Source organism: Brachyhypopomus gauderio, chromosome 4 (assembly GCF_052324685.1).
Source record: "Brachyhypopomus gauderio isolate BG-103 chromosome 4, BGAUD_0.2, whole genome shotgun sequence".
NCBI lineage: Eukaryota > Metazoa > Chordata > Actinopteri > Gymnotiformes > Hypopomidae > Brachyhypopomus > Brachyhypopomus gauderio.
This window is the reverse complement of record NC_135214.1, coordinates 14869396-14891805: the sequence shown is the minus strand read 5'-3', so window position 1 is coordinate 14891805 and position 22410 is coordinate 14869396. Positions and strand designations below refer to the sequence as shown.

Sequence of the window (22410 nt, the reverse complement as noted above, 5' to 3'; positions counted from 1 at the left end):
GAGCAGGGTGGGTGTGGGAGTTGGGGGAGAGCAGGGTGGGTGTGGGAGTGGGGGGAGAGCAGGGTGGGTGTGGGAGTGGGGGGAGAGCAGGGTGGGTGTGGGAGTTGGGAGAGAGCAGGGTGGGTGTGGGAGTGGGGGGAGGGCAGCGTGCTGGCAGTGCCAGACAGGGAGAATCCAGCAGCGGTGCTTGTGTAGTGGGGGGAGCAGGAGAATGATCAAATCTATTGAAGAATAGATTGAGTTAATTCACCCACGTCTGGTCTCCCACTGCCAGAGAGTCAGACCTGAAGTAGTTTTGAGACTATTCTAGACTCCGCTGACGTTGCTCTGCTGCACTTGGTCCTCCATCTCCCTCCTGTAGATGGCTTTACCCTCTCTGATCTTCCTCCTCAGCTCCTTCTGCAGACTTCATCTCCTCCTTGTCACCTGATCTAAAAACCCTCTTCTCCTTCAGGAGAGCCTTTATATTAGGTTTAATCCAGGGTTTGTTGTTGGAGAAACACCACACAGTCCTGGTGTGTACAGTGTTTTCCACACAGAAATTGACATAGTCCGTTATGCAGTGTGTGAGGCCATCAATGTCGTCCCCATAAGGATCACACAGTTCCTCCCACAGTGTTCCAGTTGTTAGGGTCAGTTTTGACCGAGGTATAATTACAAAAACAAATTAATCACACTATATAAAGTACTCTAAAAGTGTCACTCAGGTAAGATCAAGAAGATCTGATGTGTCATTTCAAAATAAAGGTCCATCAAATTATCATTTTGATCAATTTTACTCTGCATTTACACTGTTATTAAAAGGAATCCCACTGATTGCACAGAATAATTTCACTACAGAATGGTAGAATACCACCTGAAGGTGTCACTCTGTTAAGATGCAGATGTGATGTGCCATTTCAAAATAAAGGCCCTCCAAATGATCATTTTGATAAATTTTACTCTGCATTTACAGTGTCATTAAAAGGAATCCTCCTACATTACAGCAAAATGAATTTTTCCAATACTCACTTTATTGGAAGTGCATTTTTAACAGTAATAATTGTTAATACATTAATGTATTGAAGCAGGTTCGGTAACCGAGGCAGAAACTGCTTAATCCAAAAACTTTATTGATAAGCAACCCTGGCGCGCGCAGGCGCCGCCCCCCAGTGTCACTTAAAGGGCTAAGACTCCTGAGTGGCCAAGTGCCTGTCCGTTACGAGTAGTAGTCGCTACAGTATCTCCTCACATTACGTTTGTGTAGCAGCGCGGTATTATTTGTACATTTATTTGTAAACGTAATACAAGCGAACTGTTCAGTCAGCTATTTGTTGTGAAACGAAATACCATTACAATTTCAAGCATTTTAAAGTGGGCTTAGTCAAAATTCCAGCACTTTTCAAACGTGGAACACAATGCAACATTAAAATTCATCAGGTAAATGTTCCTTCCCCTGTTTTTTGAGGGGTGTTTCTTTATACTACCACATATCGTTAGGGGAGGACACTGCAAAAAATGACTTGTAAAACGTGCTCGCGCTCTCACAGTGTCACGCGCAGTTGCGGTCAGACGCAAAGTAGAACTGAGCCAAGAAGAAAGCAAAAATATGCCACAGGATACGTCTTAGTTCAGCCTAAAACTCAGTGGTAAATTGTGTCAAATTTCTTAAATAAAACGAACAGCCTACTACAAACTGAATAATTAAAAACTCAGCAAAAATATTATTCATGCCATATTCAGTAAAATTAAAATGAACGCTGTTTAAAAATCAGATTAAAAGATCTGTTGTTTTGAGTCGTAACAAGTGTAATTGCACTGCTTTATAGTTGTTTGTACAGTAGCTCGAGTATTAATAAGTGAATTGAGACTTTCATCCCCAAATACATTCAAGTGTGAACAGTGAATGCGGCGAGTGTTCCGCTTAATGGCGCGAAAGTTGTACCAAAAGTTCACGAGCAGCAGGGCTGAGCGCGAGCTCGTGCGACTAGAACGTTCTGATATATTAACGACAAACGTCGGTCGGCGGTCCTAACCGGAAAATTTATTTACTAGATTAGTTGATGAATATTAATAAGAAGTTACTGTTTCTAACAGAAGTTTATAAAATCACAGTTAAAAGAAGGCAACACTGAATAGCACTTAAGAAGAGCTCGACTTTTTGGGTGAACGTTGGCTGACTAGCTATCCTAGCTACTTTAATTAGTTGAATTGATAGCGAGCTAAATTCTAATTCCCCGGATTATGGAAGATCAAACGAGATTATCACATTTGGATAGTCTCTTACTGCAGCTAGGTGACCATCTCGCCTCTCACTGTGGGAATGATAGCTAGTTATACGTTATAAATTATTCACTTGACCACACTTTTTTTCAGCTCTAGAAACTCGGGAATTGGCACAAAAGAGACATGATCTAAAACAGCAAGTTCAAAGTGAGTTCTAATGAACATATAATTCATATCCAGTTAATTAGATAAAATGGAAGAATATCTCGCTACCTTTGTAACTTCTCACTCTAGTATGCAAAGACAGCATACAAGAAAAGAAGCAGTACATCGATGGAACTCAGAAGAGTATAAAGAAACTAGATGAAGGAATTATGCAGAAGCAAAATACTGTAAAGTGCTACAGAGAAAGTGTGAAAAGGTAGGATTACAGCAAAATCTCAACGTGGAGCATTCATTTTTATAAACCTAGATATAGATTGATTAGTTGGCTAATGTAACTAACTCATAAGATGCATACTTCTCACTTTGCTGATGATACTCACATATTCAAAGAATTTCTTTTTATTATTAAAGACTGTCTGCACAGCTAATGAGCTGTTCTTATAGAAATCATGCTTTTTTCTTTTTCTCAGTCTTTGTGCGATGGGTAACCACCTCCTGCAGTATGAAAAGACCCTGGAAGATGAGCTACTAAGGAGGCAGGAAAGCTGTAATCAGGACATGTAGGATCTTTTCATCCATCTAAATACTACTATTGTGAAATGTCAAAAGCAACACTGAATTTAGTTTAAACGTATTGGTAGCTCTGCAGATATGTTGTTTATTCTTTAAAGGAAGATGTTCCAGGAGAGAATTGAAAACTACAAGAAAATATTTCAACAGCACAAAGAGGAGTACTGTCAAAATGCACTGGCTAAAAAGCTTCTAAATATTCAAGCAGAGAATGAAGAAATTGAGAAAAGAATTCGAGCCACAGAGGACCAAATAATAGCAAAAGAGAAAGAGCTGAAAGCTCTACAAGGTAATTCATCATGTCTTCAGGTACCAATATTTGTTCCGGTTGTGTCATGTGCAATAATCCGTTTCAATCTCTTTTCATAGGGCGTCAAGACACATATGACAGGTAGTGTAATTTTAGATCAGGGCTTACATTATTCTTTAAAAAATGAAATACATAGCCATGAATGTTTTCACAGTGATCAAATACCTATTGAGTCACAAGAATCCCTGTCTGTAAGAAGCTCTCGTCAAGATGACATATCATCTCATCAAGACTTTCAGGCACAGGTACAATAATTATGCCCTTTGGGTTTTTGATTTTTATTTTACACAGTGGCGTTGAACTCCAATTAGACAGTGCTAAAATGTCAGGTCTACAATAACAAACATGGTACATTTTTGTGGTTCTACATTGTAGTCAGTGTAACAGTGCTGATCAAAAAGTTTTCTTACTGAAAAATCTTTGGAATATGAAATGGTAGGCAGTTGCTGGAATAAATGCATAGATGATGTTGAACGTCTAGTAAACATGAGTGCTCTTGAGAGTATCTCCTAAACTTTATGGTTTCTGCAATTGGTGGTGCTGTCACCAACTGGCATCCATACTAGTAACTTTGTTATTTTAGATTAATCAGTGTTTATGGAAAATAGACAAAAATATTTTAGTGATTTATATCACTTCAATTTGTGATGACTAGGGCCCAGAAGCAAAGCAAGAGGATAATCAAATAAGCAAAGAAGTGAATGATACAGAAAACAACAAGGACCAAGCAGATGACAGTGATGAGTCAAATGCATCCCAAGTCATTACAATTGGCACCACCATTTGGTCAAAGCCCAACACAGGAAATGGTAATCATAACATATTTCTGTTTTCCATTGTTGCTTGCTGTGTTGGAATGACATTGTGCTAATTGTAAATACATAATCTATGTGAGTTGCTGCATAGACAGTACTTCTCTAGTTTTCACTATAGTACCGACAGCTGTTTTTAACTTTTCAGAACAAATTCAAGGTGTGGAACTGAAATTGCAAGAGGAACCAGCTGAGGTGGTGTTGTTGAAGTTTCATTTTTAATTCACCTGTGTTGTATTGAGGTGATATTCAGAGGTGTCTATTCCAGGTTCAGAAAATAAAAGTCCTCACCAGGATTTTACTCAGGCTTCCTGGATTGTGTTGATTCCACTAATTTTACCTGGATTGCACTAATTAAAAACTCTAGCAAGCTTGAGCAAAATCCTGGTGAGGACTTTTACTTTCTGAACCTGGAATTGACACCTCTGGTGATATTGCAATATGGAAGTGATAAGGACTCATTAAAGTTGGAGTCAGTGTATGCCTCATCACCAGCAAAAAAAAAAAGAATCCGAATAAAAACATAACAATTAGAAAGTAAAGTTTGTGAACAAACTAAGTTGGTTTGACAAAGCGTGTTGTAACAACTTGAAAACTATACATATGTGAACTGATAATCAGTGTAGTAGTTCCCAGTAGAGCCTAGTAGTTCAATAAGTACAGCAAGTTTAGTTGTTGTATCTTCACATATGAAGCACTTATAAAATCAATGGTTCCCTATGAGGATGGAAGAATAAAGAATGAGTGGAGAAAAATAAATGGGCCTTTAGTGATATTAGACCAGATATACTATATTTAGTAATTTTGGTAGTTATAACATATAAAACAGGAACTGGAAGACAGTGGAAAAATGAATTGAAATCAATGGATGAAGTGAGGCATGAAAGATAAAGAAAGGATAGAGGAGTGAAAAGTGGACGAGCCAACACTAATAATAATGTGCTTACAAAAAACCATGAACATGTACCATTTTCAAGTGTACATGCATTCTGGTACTAAACTGTGGTTGCAGTATTATCCCTGTGGCTTCAACCTCTTTGTCAAGATCTGTCATGTTGGTTTTTTGCATAATATTGTTAGCAGGGAGAACCTGCAAATGTGTCCTGTGTGTCTGAAAACATGGAAGAGATGCTGGAGATGATGGAGGTTGATGTCCAGCAGGAGAGTGGAGCATCTGCTGCGGTGGAGGCCTGTAGTCAGGCAGTAGCCTGTAACCCATCATCTCCCATAAGAATGAAAGCAGTGCTGAGCACCCCAACATTCTCTGTGAAGTACGGAATCAAAGATTTAGCATCTGCTTGTGTGTTGGCATAAGATTTAAGTACACATTGTTTATATTAATCTCAGTCACTGTCAGCCATGTTATGATATACTTCATAAATATTGGTTCCTGTAGAACTGACTCTCAATATGAAAATTCTACATCTTTATGATAGGGTTATTAATCAGAAACCTTTGAGATAATACATTAAGATAATACTGAAACCATTCATAGTTCAGAATTAAAAACATTAAAATATGTATATATGCAGATCACATTTGCTTATCTGGTTTAGAGTCTCGGATCGGATCTTTGAGATTATAATACTCTGTGACCATAGTTTTATTTGTAACCTGTTATTTGTTGTGAAATCTTTATTGCAGCAGCAGTCCCACTGCTTCTCCTGGTGGTCAGGAGAGTTCAGAAATGCCAGCCTTTGTCTTTCCAATGAACTCTGGACCAAGTACGTCTGCATTCTCTGGGTTTGCCTGTGGCTTTGATATAGGGTCAAGCCAACATGAGGTGAGGCAAAACCATCAGATTATAATTCACATCGAAAGACATTACATAGATTCTTGAATTATGTTATTACATGGCAGTTATAATTAAGTAACTTTGTTTTCTAGGAATCGCCCTTTACATTTACAAGCTCCTATTTCAGCAACAAGGTATTTTTTATTTAGAGAGATACTTTAGCAAAGACAAAGGACTGTGACCACCCCCAGTTTCTAACCTAGGTTTTCTAACTGGGCATTTTGGCTGTGTTTATTAAGCATCATGCTGAATTTAATGACATACAGAATTAAATCTGTGCTTATGCTTAAATGGTGCATTATTTTGACTGGATTTAGTGTTTAGCTTCTTAAGCATACTAACACCTCCTCATGAATAATCTTGTTTACTTGTAGAAGTCCCCGGAACCAGTCCTGCCAGGTGAGTTTTATCTTTAAACAGCACATTTAATAATTGAAACCCTCACACACACACACACACACATATACTGTGTGTGTGTGTGTGTGTGTATATATATATATAGTGTGTGTGTATGCATTTTATTTTATATTACAACTTTGCTTCATTAGGCTTCCTGTTTGATGAGTCAGAAAGTCATTCAGAGGTGGATTTTGCATTTTCTTTTGGTGCAAAGAGCCCTGAACACTCGTCCTCCACCCAAGACAGCCAAGGTGGGGTTGGAAATATTCGCCCTTTCTCTTTCAGCTTTGACAAATTTTAAATCTGTTGAATCTGCATTCAGGCTGTTGGTATTTCAGTATTTCATGACAAGATTCTGACAAGCACTCAACTCATTATACAGTTTAATAGTATTGTTCTAAATAGTATTGTTCTAAGTTTTCTCCTGTTTAAAACATAGTTAAGAACTATAATACTGTGTATACCTAATACACATTTATTTAAAAAATCATTTTAAGAGCAATCAGCAAATGTTTCAAAATATTTCTATATTCAAAAATGCTAATATTGTTATCCTTACGAAAATTATCTTTAATAAAGCTTGTTTCTTGTTGAATTGATATAAGCTAATTACAGCTTTTCTATGTAGTTTGTAAAACAGTCATCAGTGTCAGGATGCATTTCTTTAATTACATTTATATTAGCTTAACATTCAGTTCACATTTACAATTCTCAGTTCTTACTGTTTTATACAGAGCTGTGATATAATTTTTTTTTTAAGGACACATATAGAGTAACTATCAACATGAACATTGTTTTGTTTAGCCAGCACAGCAAACATAAAATAGTAGATTACTCAGAATAATATTACATGAGATGTCAACATCTGCAGGCATGGTAAAAAAAAAAAAAGACAAATACACGCTCACATTATGTGCAGAGGTCATGCTTTAGAGTGGTTATATATTATATGTAAAAGAATAGAAGGTCAGAAGGGTAATACTGAAGCCTGAATAGACACAAAACAGCACAATTATGATTATGACTAGTATTGTAGTATGACCTACATGGTGTTATAAAACAGTCTAGCCAGTGTCATTCAGAAGACAATGCTTCCACATATCTGCCATTTCAGTCTGAGGCTTTGTATTCCAGAATAATTATACATTTGATAAAGAGTAGTCATATTCTCAGTCAAAACATGGTCCAGCAGCCAAGACATGGGCTGACGTTCCAGAAGTATTGATCCCTGATGTACGTTGAGCACCACACAAAGATACAAGCAAAGTAGCCGATTAATAAACCCATTTTATATATCAGGCAATCAGGTTTAGGCACAAATTATTGTGAAGCCCCTGTTACAGAATTAGGCTCTATGACCTATTCGGTGTAATGGCACTCGCTGTAGTTTGTACGAATACAATCGCTGGTGTACATTAAACCTTGTAGTTTAAAATTCAGTGTCTAAACTGACAGACACGTTACATGGTCAGTCTCCTGTGAGATTCAAATTGTTCCATGTACAGTTGTTTAAAACCCAGTGTCTATACTGAGAGATTGACGTGTCACATGTTCAAACTCTCCTGAGACATACTGATCGAGCGAGGTCTGGTATTTGGCCAGCATCTTGAGCATCAATCGAAGACCCAGCCACCACTGCTCTTTGGGCATTCTGTGCCTGTAATGAAGGACAAAGAATTGAAAACTCTCAAAACCATAAAAGACAAAAAAACAGCAGCTCGGGAAGCATAAAGTATAACTGATCTTAGTAGATTATAGTAGATCAGAGATACTCACTCAAAGTCAGTCTGTGCCTTTAGCTCAGTCACAGGGCTGAATGAGATTACTTTCTTATTCAGGCCGACCACACAAGCCGTGTCAGGGGAGTTGGCAAACACACGTCCTGTCAAACGTCAAAAATGCACATGTATGCATATATCTCTCTCTCACATAACACACATTTATATCTCAGGCCCAGGGCTGTTGTAGTCCAAATCAGCACTCAGGGACTTGGTTACTTGGTTGAACTAAATATTGTGTGTCTGTGCAATTTGCTTGCACAGCAATATAGACAGATAGAGAAAGAGAGAGATTCAAAATTGTAATGAAATACATAACAGGATGTTTCAGACAGAAGTAGTTTCACCTGTGAAAGAATTCAAGGGCCTTAGTCTAAAACGTGTTTCTCTGGAAACATTTCAATACTATGATTTTGAATCTCTCTACATCTCATATAAAGTAAGAAGAAATTAATAAATAAAAATCGAACTATTTAATACCATGTCTGAAAGTGCTAGTCATCTTCTCTGTAAGCCACTGCACAGCCCTCACACCCAACTTTGTGCCAAAATTTCTGTCAAAAGGCGAGGGTGTTCCTCCCTACAGAAAGATAACAGGCTCAATTTTAGGTGCATAAAAAGGAGGAGACTTCAAATATGCATAAAAAAGGCAAATTTATCCATATCACTAATGACTGTCGGTTCTGCATAAATCACATTTATTCATTTTTTATCCTGCAGGTGGCACTCACCTGTTGGAGATGTCCTAAAACGTTGACCCTACAGTCAAACACACCTTTGCCCTCAGCAGAGTAGAGGTTGTAGATGAAATCAGTGGTGTAATGCGTATGGCATTTTTCATTCCTGTGTCAAAAGCAATTAGATGTTGGTAGTTATTGCCTAATTCACTAAATTGAAATTTTACAAAACACTAAGAACAGCAAAGAGTAAAAATTAAAACACTGAGTTAAAATACTGACTTAGAAACAGGCCTACTCTGTCCATAACTATTAAATAAAGGTAAAACTGAAAATTCTGTATACTCTTAGTACCTACAAATTCTTTTTAGTGAGCATATCATAAAAAACAAGCATATAGATTTTATTTTTTAATGCTTTGTACATGATAATACAGAATCATATAGTATTCATCAAACCTTGCTCAGCCACACTGAACATTAACAGTTGTAATCTAATTAATCATTAATAAATACATAACGGGGTCTGTTAGTCTTTGAATGAAGTGTCTGGTTTATCTGTATATACACCATGGGTTAAAGCAAGAAATTTTCATTCGACTGAAAATTTTTCTTGGCAAAAGACAATGCCAGCAATTACTAACAATGTGGTGTAGTTGGGACAAGGCCTCTTTTGCCTAATTCTACACAATAAACACATTTATACAGCCTGTGTAAGGAGAGAAGAGAGAATCTATGAAGCAACAAAATGCAACACCGGAGCAATAAATGTACATAAATGTTTATATAATAGAGTTATCTGGGGGTGCTCTTCCAGAAAATTATTTAAAGATCAAGTCAAATTTAGTGAATCCTGGTGAGTTTTAAAAGGTATGAAGCTCTCTTGTTTTTATCAGATTCACTATCGCAAAAACATAAGCCGTAAGTTTACCTGCTTTAAGTAGGTATGTTACAAAAAAATTAAATATCCAAAAATGGCAAATTAAATCACACCACTGGATAGAGCTTTTAAATACAAACAGAACAAAACCGTCCATGTTAAATTGGTTTAGAAATAAAAAAGTTGACATTTTAAATGGAAGAAATGCGCCTATTTTCTCTGACTGTATTAAAGCTAAATGAAGAAGTCTGTGATCGGTGGAGAGATTCTTCAGTATAAATAACCATAACTTCTATATTTCACTACAAATTCAAATAAAAATTTAAATGTAGTCACTTTATAGTATGGACATGACATTATAATATTCAAAATGAATGAACAAATGAATATTTAATGATTAGTTCATTGCGCTGAAGCGCGGCGCGCGCGAAGTTACAAAATTCGAGAGGTGCACGACCTCGCGAATCGCCAGTGCGTGAGGCTCTGCGCACGGGTGGAGCCACCGCGATTACGTCATTTTCGGCACGCGGACCCTCAATTATATACATATAAATCCAGTGCTGATGAACGCCAGTGAAAGAATCATATTTCGGCCACAAAACAGATAGCACGTGCGTGTGTGGTTTATTATTTGACGGAATTTTCCCCCCAAAAAATCAAATGACGGAAATCCGTCGTAGTGACGGAGAACTTTAACCCATGATATACACTATATTGCCAAAAGTATTTGCTCACCTTCCTTGACTCACATAAGAGTTTAATTGATCAAATATCTCATAGGGTTCAATATGACGTTGGTCCACCCTTTGCAGTTAGAACAGCTTCAACTCTTCTGGGAAGAGGTTTAGGAGTGTGTTTATGGGAATATTTGACCATTCTTCCAGAAGCGCATTTGTGAGGTCACATACAGTTGTGATCAAATTTATTCAACCCCCAATGCTGCGAAGGGTTTTATGGAATTCAGTGCACATTTGTAATTGTGTTCATAATGAAATCTTACAAGGACTTGTTAAAGAACTAAATGCAACTAAGATAGCATCAATTTTTTTTGTCATAAAGTATTAAATGGCCTTTTTGTGATTTCTTCATTGACACAATTATTCAACCCCTTTACGACTACCACTCCTAAGAACAGAGGTTCATTCCAGTGTTTTCCATCAGGTATTGAAAACATCTGTGGATGTCAACGAGCAGCAATCAAGCATGATAAGCACCAATTAGGCAGATTTAACAGGACTGTGATACTCAGCTCCTTCTAGACATCTACTGGTGTGTTTCCAAGCATGGTGAAGGCAAGAGAATGGTCCCAGAAGACAAGAGAAGAGGTTATTGCTCTTCACAAGAATGGCAATGGATATAAAAAGATTGCGAAGTTGTTAAATATTCCAAGAGACACTATCGGAAGTATCATTCGCAAGTTCAAGTTAAAGGGCACAGTGGAAACGTTACCTGGTCGTGGCAGAAAGAAGATCCTGACCGCGACTGCTGTGCGCTACCTGAAGCGTAATGTGGAGAAAAATCCCCGCGTGACTGCTAAGGAACTGAAAAAAGACCTGTCAGATGTGGGCACTGAAGTTTCAGCTCAGACAATAAGGCGCGCACTGCATAACGAAGACCTCCATGCCAGAACGCACAGACGCACCCCCTTGCTGACTCCAAAGAACAAGAAAAGTCGACTGCAGTATGCCAAAAGTCATGTGGACAAGCCACAAAGGTTTTGGAACAGTGTACTGTGGTCAGATGAAACTAAATTAGAACTGTTTGGGACAATGGACCAGCGCTATGTTTGGAGAAGGAAGAACCAGGCTTATGAACAAAAGAACACCTTGCCTACTGTGAAGCATGGCGGGGGGTCAATTATGCTTTGGGGCTGTTTTGCTTCTAATGGTACAGGAAAGCTTCAACGTGTGCAGGATACCATGAATTCCCTTCAGTACCAGGAGATCTTGGAGGAAAATGTGATGGAGTCAGTCACAAACCTGCGGCTTGGGAGACGTTGGACCTTCCAACAGGACAATGATCCGAAGCACACATCCAAGTCCACTTGAGCATGGTTGAACATGAAAGGCTGGAACATTCTAGAGTGGCCATCGCAATCACCACACTTAAATCCAATTGAGAACCTCTGGTGGGACCTAAAGAAGGCAGTTGCAGTGCGCAAGCCTAAGAATGTGACTGAACTGGAGGCTTTTGCCCATGAAGAATGGGCTAAGATACCCATAGGTCGCTGCAAGACACTTGTGTCAAGCTATGCTTCACGCTTGAAAGCTGTCATAACTGGAAAAGGATGTTGTACTAAGTACTAAAAAATAATGTCACTAGGGGGTTGAATAAAACTGATAATGATGTGAGCACAGTAAAGGCATTTGTGGTTATTCCATCATAAATATTATGTTATGTTTGTCTAATTTATAAGTGCCTCTTTGATATAATTGTAAATAAGATGACTGAAATGATCAAAATCAATGTCAAACTGGCCAAAACACTTTATTTCAGTGGGGGTTGAATAAATTTGATCACAACTGTACTGATGTTGGACGATATGGCCGGTCTCTCAGTCTCCGCACTAATTTATCCCAAAGGTGTTCTATCGGGTTGAGGTCAGGACTCTGTGCAGGCCAGACAAGTTCATCCACACCTCTGCCATCCATGTCTTTATGGACCTTGCTTTGTGCACTGGTGCACAGTCATGTTGGAAGAGGAAGGGGCCAGCTCCAAACTGTTCCCACAAAGTTGGGAGCATGGAATTATCCAAAATGTCTTGGTATGCTGAAGCATTCAGAGTTCCTTTCACATGAACTATGGGGCTCCTGAAAAACAACCCTACACCATAATCCCCCCTCCACTTAAATTTACACTTGGCACAATGCAGTCAGACAAGTACCGTTCTCCTAGCAACCGCCAAACCCAGATTCATCCATCAGATTGCCAGATAGAGAAGCACGATTTGTCACTCCAGAGAACACGCCTCCACTGCTCTAGAGTCCAGTGGTGACGTGCTTTACACCACTGTATCCGACGCTTTGCATTGCACTTGGTGATGTATGGCTTGGACACAGCTGCTCGACCATGGAAAGCCATTCCATGAAGCTCTCTGCGCACTGTTCTTGAGCTAATCTGAAGGCTGGATGTCTGTAGTGACTGACAGAAAGTTGGTGACCTCTTTGCACTACGCTTCAGCATCCTCTGACCCTGCTCCGTCAGTTTACGTGGCCAAGTTGCTGTTGTTCCCAAACACTTCCATTTTCTTATAATACAGTTGACTGTGGAATATTTAGGAGTGAGGAAATTTCACGACTGGATTTGTTGCACAGGTGGCATTCATGTGGGCAGTCATGGCCTGGCGGTTAGGGAACTGGTCTTGTGACCGGAGGGTCACAGGTTCGATTCCCAGACCTGAGGCTATGACTGAGGTGCCCCTGAGCAAGGCCCTAACCCTCAATTGCTCACTTGTATAAAAATGAGATAAAAATGTAAGTCGCTCTGGATAAGGGCGTCTGCCAAATGCCATAAATGTAAATGTAAATGGCATCCCAACACAGTCCCACGCTGGAATTCACTGAGCTCCTGAGACCAACCCATTCTTTCACAAATGTTTGTAAAAACAGTCTGCATGCCTAGGTGCTTAATTTTATACACCTGTGGCCATGGAAGTCATTGGAACACTTGATTCTGATCATTTGTATGGGTGAGCAAATATTTTTGGCAATATAGTGTACTGTATATCGATAATGAAATAAAGCAGGTGCAAACCTCAGGATCAGACCCCTCTGGATGTCCTTCTTCATCTTCTCTGTCAGATGATCAACATTTGTCTGTCAAAAGAGGTGAGAGGAGTAAATGAAGCAATGATTGACATTAAGATACATGACCAAGTAACATCTCCATGCTTCAGATGCGTTGTTATTCCCAGCATTTGATTAGCTAGCTTGAAGATTGAATATTCTTAAATTAATGCATCTCACCTTGAGATCGTGGATATTAAATGGATCCTCAAAGATATATGCTGCGTCTGCTCCCACTGCAATACCAGTTGTGGTTGCCAGGTATCCACAATATCCTCCCATTGTCTCCACCACAAACACCCTCCTCTTTGTTCCTGTAGCTGACTGTTTGATCTTATCGCAGCTCTGATGGCAAGATGGTCCAGATGTACTCAATTACACAGATACGACTGACTGGGGTCCATTTGAAAGGCATGCAGTGGGTATTTTGATATATGATATGTCACTATCCATAGAATATCTTGTCTGCAAAAATGCATTTCACAGTTCATACTTAGGTTTTACCTCCACTGAATAAATAACTAATAATTTCGCTGGAAACTTACTTCCATAGCTGCATTGACAGCGGTATCAGATCCCAGGCTGAAATCAGTGCCAGGGACATTGTTGCTGATGGTGGCAGGAATGATGCACATGGGGATACACAACTCATCAAAGCGCCCCCTAGCTTCAAACAACTCCAGTATCCCTTCAAAGGCCTAAGAACAAAACAGAGCTCTTGAGATTGTTCTGGACAGTTTGTGGCTAAATGCACGAGTAGAATAATTAATCGGTACTTACCTCAAAGCCTCCGACTACCAGGAGTGCTTGAATACTGTGCTTATTAAGGTTTTCCACTAACTTTTCCATGCAGGTACTGGGCAGAGTTCTTGAGAGAGAAAAAAGTTGTCATAACTAGAATATCAGATGGATGAAAAGAGAAATTAGAACACTCCAAAACCAGTGGCTAACCTCTTAGTCCCCAGTAGTGAGCCTCCTTGGCCAGTCCAACCAGCCACACTATGCCAAGACACCTCATTCACCTGAGAAACACACAAAAGAAGGCCCATATGTGAAATGCTGGATTCAAGCTTACTGTTGTTGTAGATGTTTATGAATGTGTTGCTTATTGCTGCAGAGAAGCAGTGCAGATTTTTTTGTGAAAATAATTTTTTTTGCTCCCGACCTGTTCCAACACCCAGGTTGTTCATTTGGAGGTCCAAATCGCCAGTTATATTAAACAGTATCTGTGCAGTTATCATTACGGCAAACATTCCCAAAAGCATATTAAAATACCGCCGGCCAATTCTTCCAGTTACGCTACTTGGAACGTTGCTTACGGCTCCGTTGGCGAGGCCCTCAAATCCATCGCTAACGGTGTAGACTCGGTGGCCAGCGGCCAGCCCCACCCTGACTGCTGACCTCACCGCGGCGTTCATGCCAGCGGCTGGCGCGCCCACGTTCAAGATGGCCAGCGTGAAGTTGCTCTGCGGAAAACGTATTTTTTTTAATGCACAGGCTGCATCTAGTATCGAAAGAACAGGAGTTACAGGCCCACAAGCAAGAAAAAAAGTCTAGACAACGAGGTCTATTCACAAGTCAGCAAAAGCACATACATGTAAACGTACATACCTACAAAAAATACCTTCCAAAACTATACTGTTCAGAATCTGTTAAAAACATTTTGCACACCTCATTTTGATAGTACTACCAGTCCTAGAGTGTGGTTGTTACATCTAAAGTATTACCTGGACTTGAGCAGGCTTCTGGTATGCCAATAACTTGTAAATGTTCCAGTTGTTTTCAAAGCTCCTGAAAGGAGTGAGATATTATGTTGGCTTTGGGTTTGCAAGACAACAACACATTAACAGCAAGTTTAACGTTAACTTCGGTCATGGCCTGTAAAATTGTGACACAACACTCACCTTCCACGGAGCTGAATGGCCTCATCAAACCTCTTTTCATTCATGGCCCTCTGTACCTCTTTTGTCTGAAAAACCCAGACATACAACATCAAATAAGACATCTTATGTAAAAATCACACATTTTACTCAGAGGATTCTTATTAATTGAATTCTGATGGCTGTTTTTGAAAAAATAGTTTTAGTCAATGTTAGAAATGGTCTCACCATTTCCACCCCTTCTATGAGGGGGAGCCGCACTGACTGGTTGCCAGACAGGCCGATCACGCAGGAGGGGGTGTCTGGAGTCGCCTCCATCAGTGCCACCACTGCTTCCATTCCCAGCTTACTACTCTAGAGGAATAAACTCAAATTTACTACTCTACTCAATGTACTACTTCTTTAATACTCTAGTGAAGTAAACTCTAGGGGAAAAGACCACCAGCAGCGTGAATGAAATATTATATTTTATCTCTTACACAGGAGCTAATCGGATTGCTCCATTCTAACCGTATATGTATTTTTTTCATGTACAGTTAAATGCATATAGAAACTATATACACTACATTACATACAGTGTAATGACCGGGGGGGTTACTAATGAGGGAGACAACATGGACATAGAGTAACTCATTTTTATCAAACAGAATCAAGCCTGCCTTATTGTGTGGAACACTACTCAAGAGGAAGGTCTTTTCAGCTTGTTGTCAACTGTCTAAATGTTGGCATTACAACACATTTTCTACTTTAATCAGAAAATGCACATGTGCCCAACATGCATTACATTTCCATCGTGAAATGAGGGACAGTGAAATCCGCAGTGCTTACCAGCACTCGATCAAAGGCTGAGGGGGTTCCTCCTCTCTGCACATGGCCCAATACAGTCACTCTGGTGTCATAACCCAACCGCTTCACTACAAGCTGCATGCGCACACACACACACACACACACACACACACACACACACACACACACACCACACACGGGTGTGAGAACATGCCTGCATGTTTCTAGAGGCCCGCGCCAGCCCCTGAATATGTAAGAGACGTACGTCTTTAATGTAGCCAGAGGAGATGAGCTCGCCCTTTTTGTTGATGGCTCCCTCAGCAATTATGATGATGTTGAGCCTGGATCCCTTACTACGGCTCTGCACAGACATGCCAGTCAGCCATGCTTCTCAAAACAACACACTGGACCAGATGCCAAATCTTAAAGTTCACTAATGAATAATAAATATCGTTTGATTTTCCTTCTGCCTGAAACAGTGTTCAATTTGCTTCGCACTAACAAATCCTGAGACACAATCTATATGATCCTATTGCCCTGATTCTCTGAAATGGATTCATGTACTAATTATAATATTTCAGCTTTAAATAATACTACAGTATCTACAATCAGATACACATGTATGCATTACTACATGTATGCTATCTATTGCTAAATAACACCTGTTACCATAATTACAGTATGTCTCATCAAATAGACATTTTCATTGCATTGAAGTATTGAAGATGCCCTTGAAGGGCGTGGTGACAGGTTCACCTCCCCAAGCCGTTTGCACATGAGCTCCTCCCAGCCGTCCTCTGGTGGTGCCTCCGGAATAAAGAGCCAGTCGGCCCCAGCCGCCAACGCAGTGACCAGAGCCAGATATCTGTGCAGAGGACAGGCTTCAATCAGCATGAGCCGGCTGCCAGAAACACAGCAATGTACTGGCCAGCGATGTTACAAACAGAAAATATCACTTTGACCTCTGTTCATTGAAAGTGTACAATGGAACTTAATATCCAGAGCTGTTAAACAAACACATAGCGATTATTGTAAACCGTAGTGGCAGTGTTGACTTACTCACTAGCTAGTCAAGAAGAGGATAACACCGTAAATAAGACCACACCTCATAAAACTGTCCAAACAATGGCAATGTAGCTGGAAAGAGCCCATATATTAATCTCAGAAAAACAAACAACTTGCACTGCATGCACATGTAACACAACATGGGGATTTTATAGGGCATGCACATGTCATATTACCAGTGCACACTGCTAGGTCACATGAGAACAAATTGCATTACAATGCAATTAAACAAGCATGCTGATTAATTTACAGTGTACGGACTGAATGAAGCAGTTTCCATTTCCCATACTGAAATAGAAACCAGTGGCGCATTCCTGAGTGAGCTGGACTGAATCAGCAGACATGACTCACCCACAGTGCCGTCCCATCACCTCCAGGACAAACGTACGCTGGTGGCTGCACAGAAACAGGAAGGAGATTTGCTATAAGTGCTTTGTTACTGGGAATTGTAGTTCACAATCCAGAAAAAACAGCCTAAAATGTCAACACCCGTTCAGACGACAACCCTTGATGTTTCTGATCAGTATTGATGTCTCAAAAGATGATTTTCAATATTTATTTGGGAATGTTCAGATCAACATTTTCTTGCATGTAGCATGATTCCACCGGGACTCTAGGGTCTAATATTAGTGCAGGATTGAGCGGCTGACTCAGAGTAGAGTGACTGAACCAGAGACGGGGGAGGGGTGAGAGATAATGGAGTGGTAGATCAAGGCTTGCGCCACATATCCTGGGGAGTGTCTCTGACCTTTGGTGTGTCCTATCACAGAAACATCTCACATTGTGACATACAGAATAGGAGTTACAACACATTCAACAGGACAGGCCTTAAGAGTACAAATAAGAAGGTAGATGCTGTGAAGCTGATCGTATATATATAGAGTGATAGATAAGCATAAATAGAAAGTTTCCTTCATCCAAGGAGAAGTACAGAAGGTTGCTGGCTCAAGACAAATAAGTAACAGCCTGTAAATGTGTAAACACATCTTTTTAGCTAGTTGCCAAGGTATGCAACTGCAAAGAAGGAGCTTCTGCAAAAGGGCATTGTGAGCGTGTCGCATGACCCCATGTGTCTTACATGTGGATCTGTGAACTAAGAGTGCATCACACATGTTAGCAGGGCTTTAGCTGGGCATTCTCAAAGTAAGAGCAGAAAAAAAACTTTGGAACCTCATGAGCTGACAATACAAGCAAGTTCAGGCAGGTGCTGTGTCAAAGCTCTGCTTTACTCGAACAAGGCAACGGTGCATTCCTTTAACAGATTATTCAGAAGACCAGCACTGAAATAGAAAGAAGTGTTCTATTCTGTCCTGTGCTACTCTGTTTTGCAAGAAATACCTAACGAGTTAAAGAGAGTAACTCTTATCTGTGTTACTCGGTTTCTCATCCCACGGCTGGTCACTGACCTTATAGCGGTGGTGGTGATGGCATCCACAATCTCCATGATGCGGTGGAGAGCCGAGTCTGCACCGATCGTCATGTCTGTCCCACAGAAGTCATTATCGATGGAGCCCACCAAGCCCACGATGTTGAGGTGTCCATACTCCTGTGCTGTTTCAGCAGTGATCCTGCCTGGAAAAGCCAAGGTCATAAACACTGGACGTTGGGCAGGACGGTTACAGATAAGTGGTCAGTGGTTATGTTTTGTGAGCTGGCTCAGGTGGTTGGGAGCACAGAGCTTGAGAGATGGCTCACTGTAGGAAACTGTAGGAAACTGTAGGAAAGCCCGACTGAAATCGCAATGTGAAAAGCCTGATCGCAAAACTAATCAGACTAGTTTCACATACAGGCACGGCCATCTTTTTATTTACCTTGCACTAATGGATCACTCAAGGCAGACATGGATTTACAGCTCTCCATATATGCTGAGTGACACCAGCGACCGACCGCTTGACCAACCACTGAAAACGAATGATTTGGAGCAGGAGCCTGGAAAGGAGGGCGCGCTATTGGTTGAAAACGCCTCGGCGGCCGGAGGCCTCAGCCAGGTCGCACCTTTTGCCTGGAGCTCCGCGAGCAGCCCACTCCACTCCTTCCGGAAGATGTTGGCCCCGGTGAGGCTGCCGTCCCCTCCGCACACGCACAGGTTGTTGATCTTTCGCTTCACCAGGTTGAAGGCGGCGGCCACGCGCCCCTCCCGCGTGGTGAAGGCTTTACAGCGGGCGCTGCCTATCACCGTGCCTCCCTGGAAACAGGTGGCACAAACCTGCTATCAAACCAGCATGTAGATCAGGCCTGTTAATCAACACATGTTGATCGATTGCATGGCTCCACAAGGGCAAAACGAGTTCCAACAAAGCTCTTTATGTAGTCTCCATGCTTCTTTTCACATGGACGGTTAATTGCAAGAAGCAGAATTCAGATTCCCTCTAAAGACCACATGGTCACTTGACAAGTGCAACAGAATATATCTAATGAAGAACTTAAATGTTGAGCAAACTATTAACTATGCTGCCAGAAGGGTTTTAAGAAGTCCATGCTTTCCACCACAGCCGTGTTTTCATTCGAGCTAAGCTTGACTACATGCAAATACAGCAGTACAAACATGGAATCTAGTATGAGAAGCTAGGTAGTACTAATGCACATTTTAAACCACAACCATACCACATATTTGATAGCCATAGCCTTACATGGGGTGAAAAGTTCAGATGAAAACTAAGACATAAAGGGTCTTCGTTTCCATCTGACCAAGAGGTCGTTGGTTTGAACCCTGATGATGGCACAGACATCTGTGACTGAGAGCCCAAGAGAACAAAACTGTCACTGGTGTCTGGGTGGGAGGGGTGACATTACTCGGTCCTATGACATTCACAGTGACGCTAGCCATTCATGGACATCTGTGGGCTCGTGCTTGATGACCAGGACAGTTGCTGTCCTCTGGATGTAATCGGCTAATTCAGAAATTGCAACTGATTTCATTCTGAAATGACAGCTCATTCTGAGAATGTAATGCCTTCAGCTGCCTTATCTCACAAAGAACAGCAGTTAGAAAAGATGTGGTACTTGGTTTCATGCATTTGCTGCACCCTCCAAGGTTGGCAGGGGTCATGTGGCAGTGGAAACCTACCTGGAGGGAATGCGAACAGAAATGTAGCAAAATGTAAAAATAAATAAAGCAATGACCCCATTTAACACGCCAGGATGCAACAGTGGACACCAGATCTGACCTTTCACCAAAGCTAAACTATTTGTGAAGGGATGTGCGACAGACAACATACTGGTTTTCTGAACTTTGCATTTAGGAGTTCTATGTAACAGCCCCCAGCACATGCAACATAATATCTTACCAGCAGAGAATGAGAACTAGAAGAATAAAAAAGAAGAGGAAATACAAAGATGGTATAATTAAATAATGGAGTGAAAGATCAACACTAAAACCTATTAGAAAACATGAACATGTTCATATGGACAACAGCTCCTGTAACAAATCCATTCTGCCTTAATTCAGAAAAAGCACTTAATCCTGGAATATCAACTTATTCTGAGAATGCAGGTTATTGTAGGCATCACTACACAGAACAGGTCCACTTATTGCATCCTTACCAGCTGGATGATATTGGTCACACTCTGCCAGTGAGCCAGTTTGATGTTGTCTCCTCCATCCACCAGGCCCTGGTAACCCTGGACGAGAACAGCAGAAGTGAGTTGATCTTTGACACGGTCGTTTTCAAAACCCTTCGTGCAGTAGCTACGGGCTATTGATTTGCTCCACATTTGGCAGACAGGACTCTGTTTAACCACAGTAGCCACAGACCAGGCCATGAATGAATGAATGGTTTTAAAAAACAATCACTTGTTTATACTGTGCCCTCATCTGCAAGGTCATGACAAGGAAATATTGTTTCCTCCATTGGGGCACCCATACATACAATCTTCCAGAATAAATGTGTAACTCATAACTTAAAGCATGTGCAAAACAAAATGTCTAAATGGGGGTATGTTTCAACATAAACAAAAGGAAAAACAGTGTGGGGGACAATACCTCGTTAATTAGATAAACCTTGGCTCCTACGTATATGCCCATCCGAGTGACAGCACGGACGGCCGCGTTCATACCTGCGCCATGACATGAACAACACAAACGTCTCATCTCTCATGGTTCCCTAATTTCTCAAACAACAATCACGTGCAAACAGTTTCAAGAGTGTATATTTCCCAGCATACAGAAACCTGCAGTCATTTAATATAATATTGTAAATACAGCTATGACGCGTTAGTAGCCTCCGCGTGAAGAGGAAAACACGTAAACCAGGCTTTAGCGCGCGCGCGCGCGTCTCCTGCCGTGCCGCACGTACACGCGGACACACCCCGCGCGCCCGCCCCTCTGTACACACATACACACACGCTGCCTGTAGTGTTCCGGGTTTTAATAAGCTACGGGGCTATTTGTTGCAGTATTGCTGGGCCGTAGTGTCTCCATAAAGACATTTGCGAGCACAATACTAAGAGTAAGAAGAGTAAGAAAACGCATTACGTCGTTATTCACGCGGTACAGACGGCATGCAAACAAAATAAATAAATAAATAAAATGAAAAACGGAGATACCATACCAAATACGTAATTACACCAATGCACAAGAGTCAGTTTAGGATGTTTTTACTGTAAAATCCGAGAGTGGTGTTTCTTTTATACCGTTTTATTACAATCGACTGGGCACGCATCCAAATGTTTGATACCGTGTTAATTACATGAAATCGTTCGTGCTAAATACCAAATACTAGTGCACTTATAACAGCACTGGAGGAGAAAAGCTACTCCAGCAGCTGTCCAGCCACAAGCACGCACAGCCACGGTATTCATCTGAAGGTGCACGGTGTACCTTGGGCATCTCCTCCGCTCGTCAGCACGGCTACGGCTTTCCCAGCCCCCGTCTTCCGCAACGTCTCAAGACCTTGAGAAAACATCTTTTTACGATCTAAACGAAACACGCAGCAAATCGGCTGAGACGTCTACACAGTAGATTAGCTAAGGCGTGAGAGGTTTTAGGCGTGCTGTCACAGCTCCTCAGGTCGGATAGGACGGTTTTTTTTATTCCATGGTTGCGTTGACCTTCCGGGAAGCAGGACAATGTGCGAGGGTAACCCCGCCCGTGGTGGATGTGGGGTGGGCAGGGCTCAGGCTGCTCTCTGCGCCTGTTGGCTCTCCAGTTCTTTCCGTTCTTTCTTGCAATTCCTTAACCATAACGTGCAGGCGAATGGAAGATTGAGAAGTCACCGTTTGAAGGTTTAAACACGAAGAATAAAGGTTAAATGTCATTTGCTGATCGGCCAGAATAGCAACGCATTTTCGGTGGAAGAGTTCTCT

General features: G+C 41.0%; 2 protein-coding genes across 6 annotated transcripts; one reads left to right on the top strand and one right to left on the bottom strand.

The window, feature by feature from the left end:
* Positions 1-1309: 1309 nt before the first annotated feature.
* LOC143512332 (uncharacterized) lies at positions 1310-6833 on the top strand. Of its 5 annotated transcripts, none has more exons than XM_077002509.1 (14): positions 1310-1419; positions 2356-2412; positions 2500-2626; positions 2841-2930; positions 3042-3229; positions 3310-3331; positions 3405-3495; positions 3906-4059; positions 4211-4257; positions 5143-5333; positions 5707-5845; positions 5950-5991; positions 6232-6256; positions 6406-6830. In XM_077002509.1, exons 3-14 carry the CDS (start codon positions 2580-2582, stop codon positions 6555-6557), a joined length of 1188 nt encoding a protein of 395 aa, XP_076858624.1. In that variant the 5' UTR covers positions 1310-1419; positions 2356-2412; positions 2500-2579; the 3' UTR covers positions 6558-6830. The 5 variants fall into 5 exon arrangements, with proteins under 5 accessions (XP_076858624.1, XP_076858622.1, XP_076858621.1 ...); XM_077002507.1 differs by lacking the exon at positions 1310-1419 and adding an exon at positions 1536-1628; XM_077002506.1 differs by lacking the exon at positions 1310-1419 and adding an exon at positions 1936-2275 and having other exon boundaries at positions 5710-5845; positions 6406-6833.
* Positions 6834-6903: 70 nt separating this feature from the next.
* pfkla (phosphofructokinase, liver a) lies at positions 6904-22203 on the bottom strand. Its single transcript, XM_077002503.1, has 22 exons — positions 21926-22203; positions 21089-21162; positions 20650-20727; positions 19102-19291; positions 18513-18678; positions 17458-17502; positions 16798-16906; positions 16307-16402; positions 16084-16176; positions 15484-15609; positions 15280-15344; positions 15103-15166; positions 14695-14841; positions 14327-14397; positions 14156-14243; positions 13921-14073; positions 13556-13720; positions 13344-13405; positions 8766-8877; positions 8515-8614; positions 8033-8138; positions 6904-7913 (listed from the first exon to the last, which is right to left on the bottom strand). The coding sequence occupies exons 1-22, from the start codon at positions 22008-22010 to the stop codon at positions 7766-7768; spliced, it is 2343 nt and encodes a 780-aa protein (XP_076858618.1). The 5' UTR covers positions 22011-22203; the 3' UTR covers positions 6904-7765.
* Between the last annotated feature and the right edge of the window lie 207 nt (positions 22204-22410).

Coding starts and splice junctions, on each gene's coding strand:
- LOC143512332 (XM_077002504.1), top strand. CDS start 2,224: ATGGAAGATCAAACGAGATTATCACATTTGGATAGTCTCTTACTGCAG. Junction 4,060..4,210: donor AAAGCCCAACACAGGAAATG/GTAATCATAACA, acceptor TTAACTTTTCAG/AACAAATTCAAGGTGTGGAA. Junction 5,992..6,231: donor GCTCCTATTTCAGCAACAAG/GTATTTTTTATT, acceptor GTTTACTTGTAG/AAGTCCCCGGAACCAGTCCT.
- pfkla (XM_077002503.1), bottom strand. CDS start 22,010: ATGTTTTCTCAAGGTCTTGAGACGTTGCGGAAGACGGGGGCTGGGAAA. Junction 15,610..16,083: donor CAGCCTTTGATCGAGTGCTG/GTAAGCACTGCG, acceptor TTATTCCTCTAG/AGTAGTAAGCTGGGAATGGA. Junction 15,345..15,483: donor TCATAGAAGGGGTGGAAATG/GTGAGACCATTT, acceptor TGGGTTTTTCAG/ACAAAAGAGGTACAGAGGGC.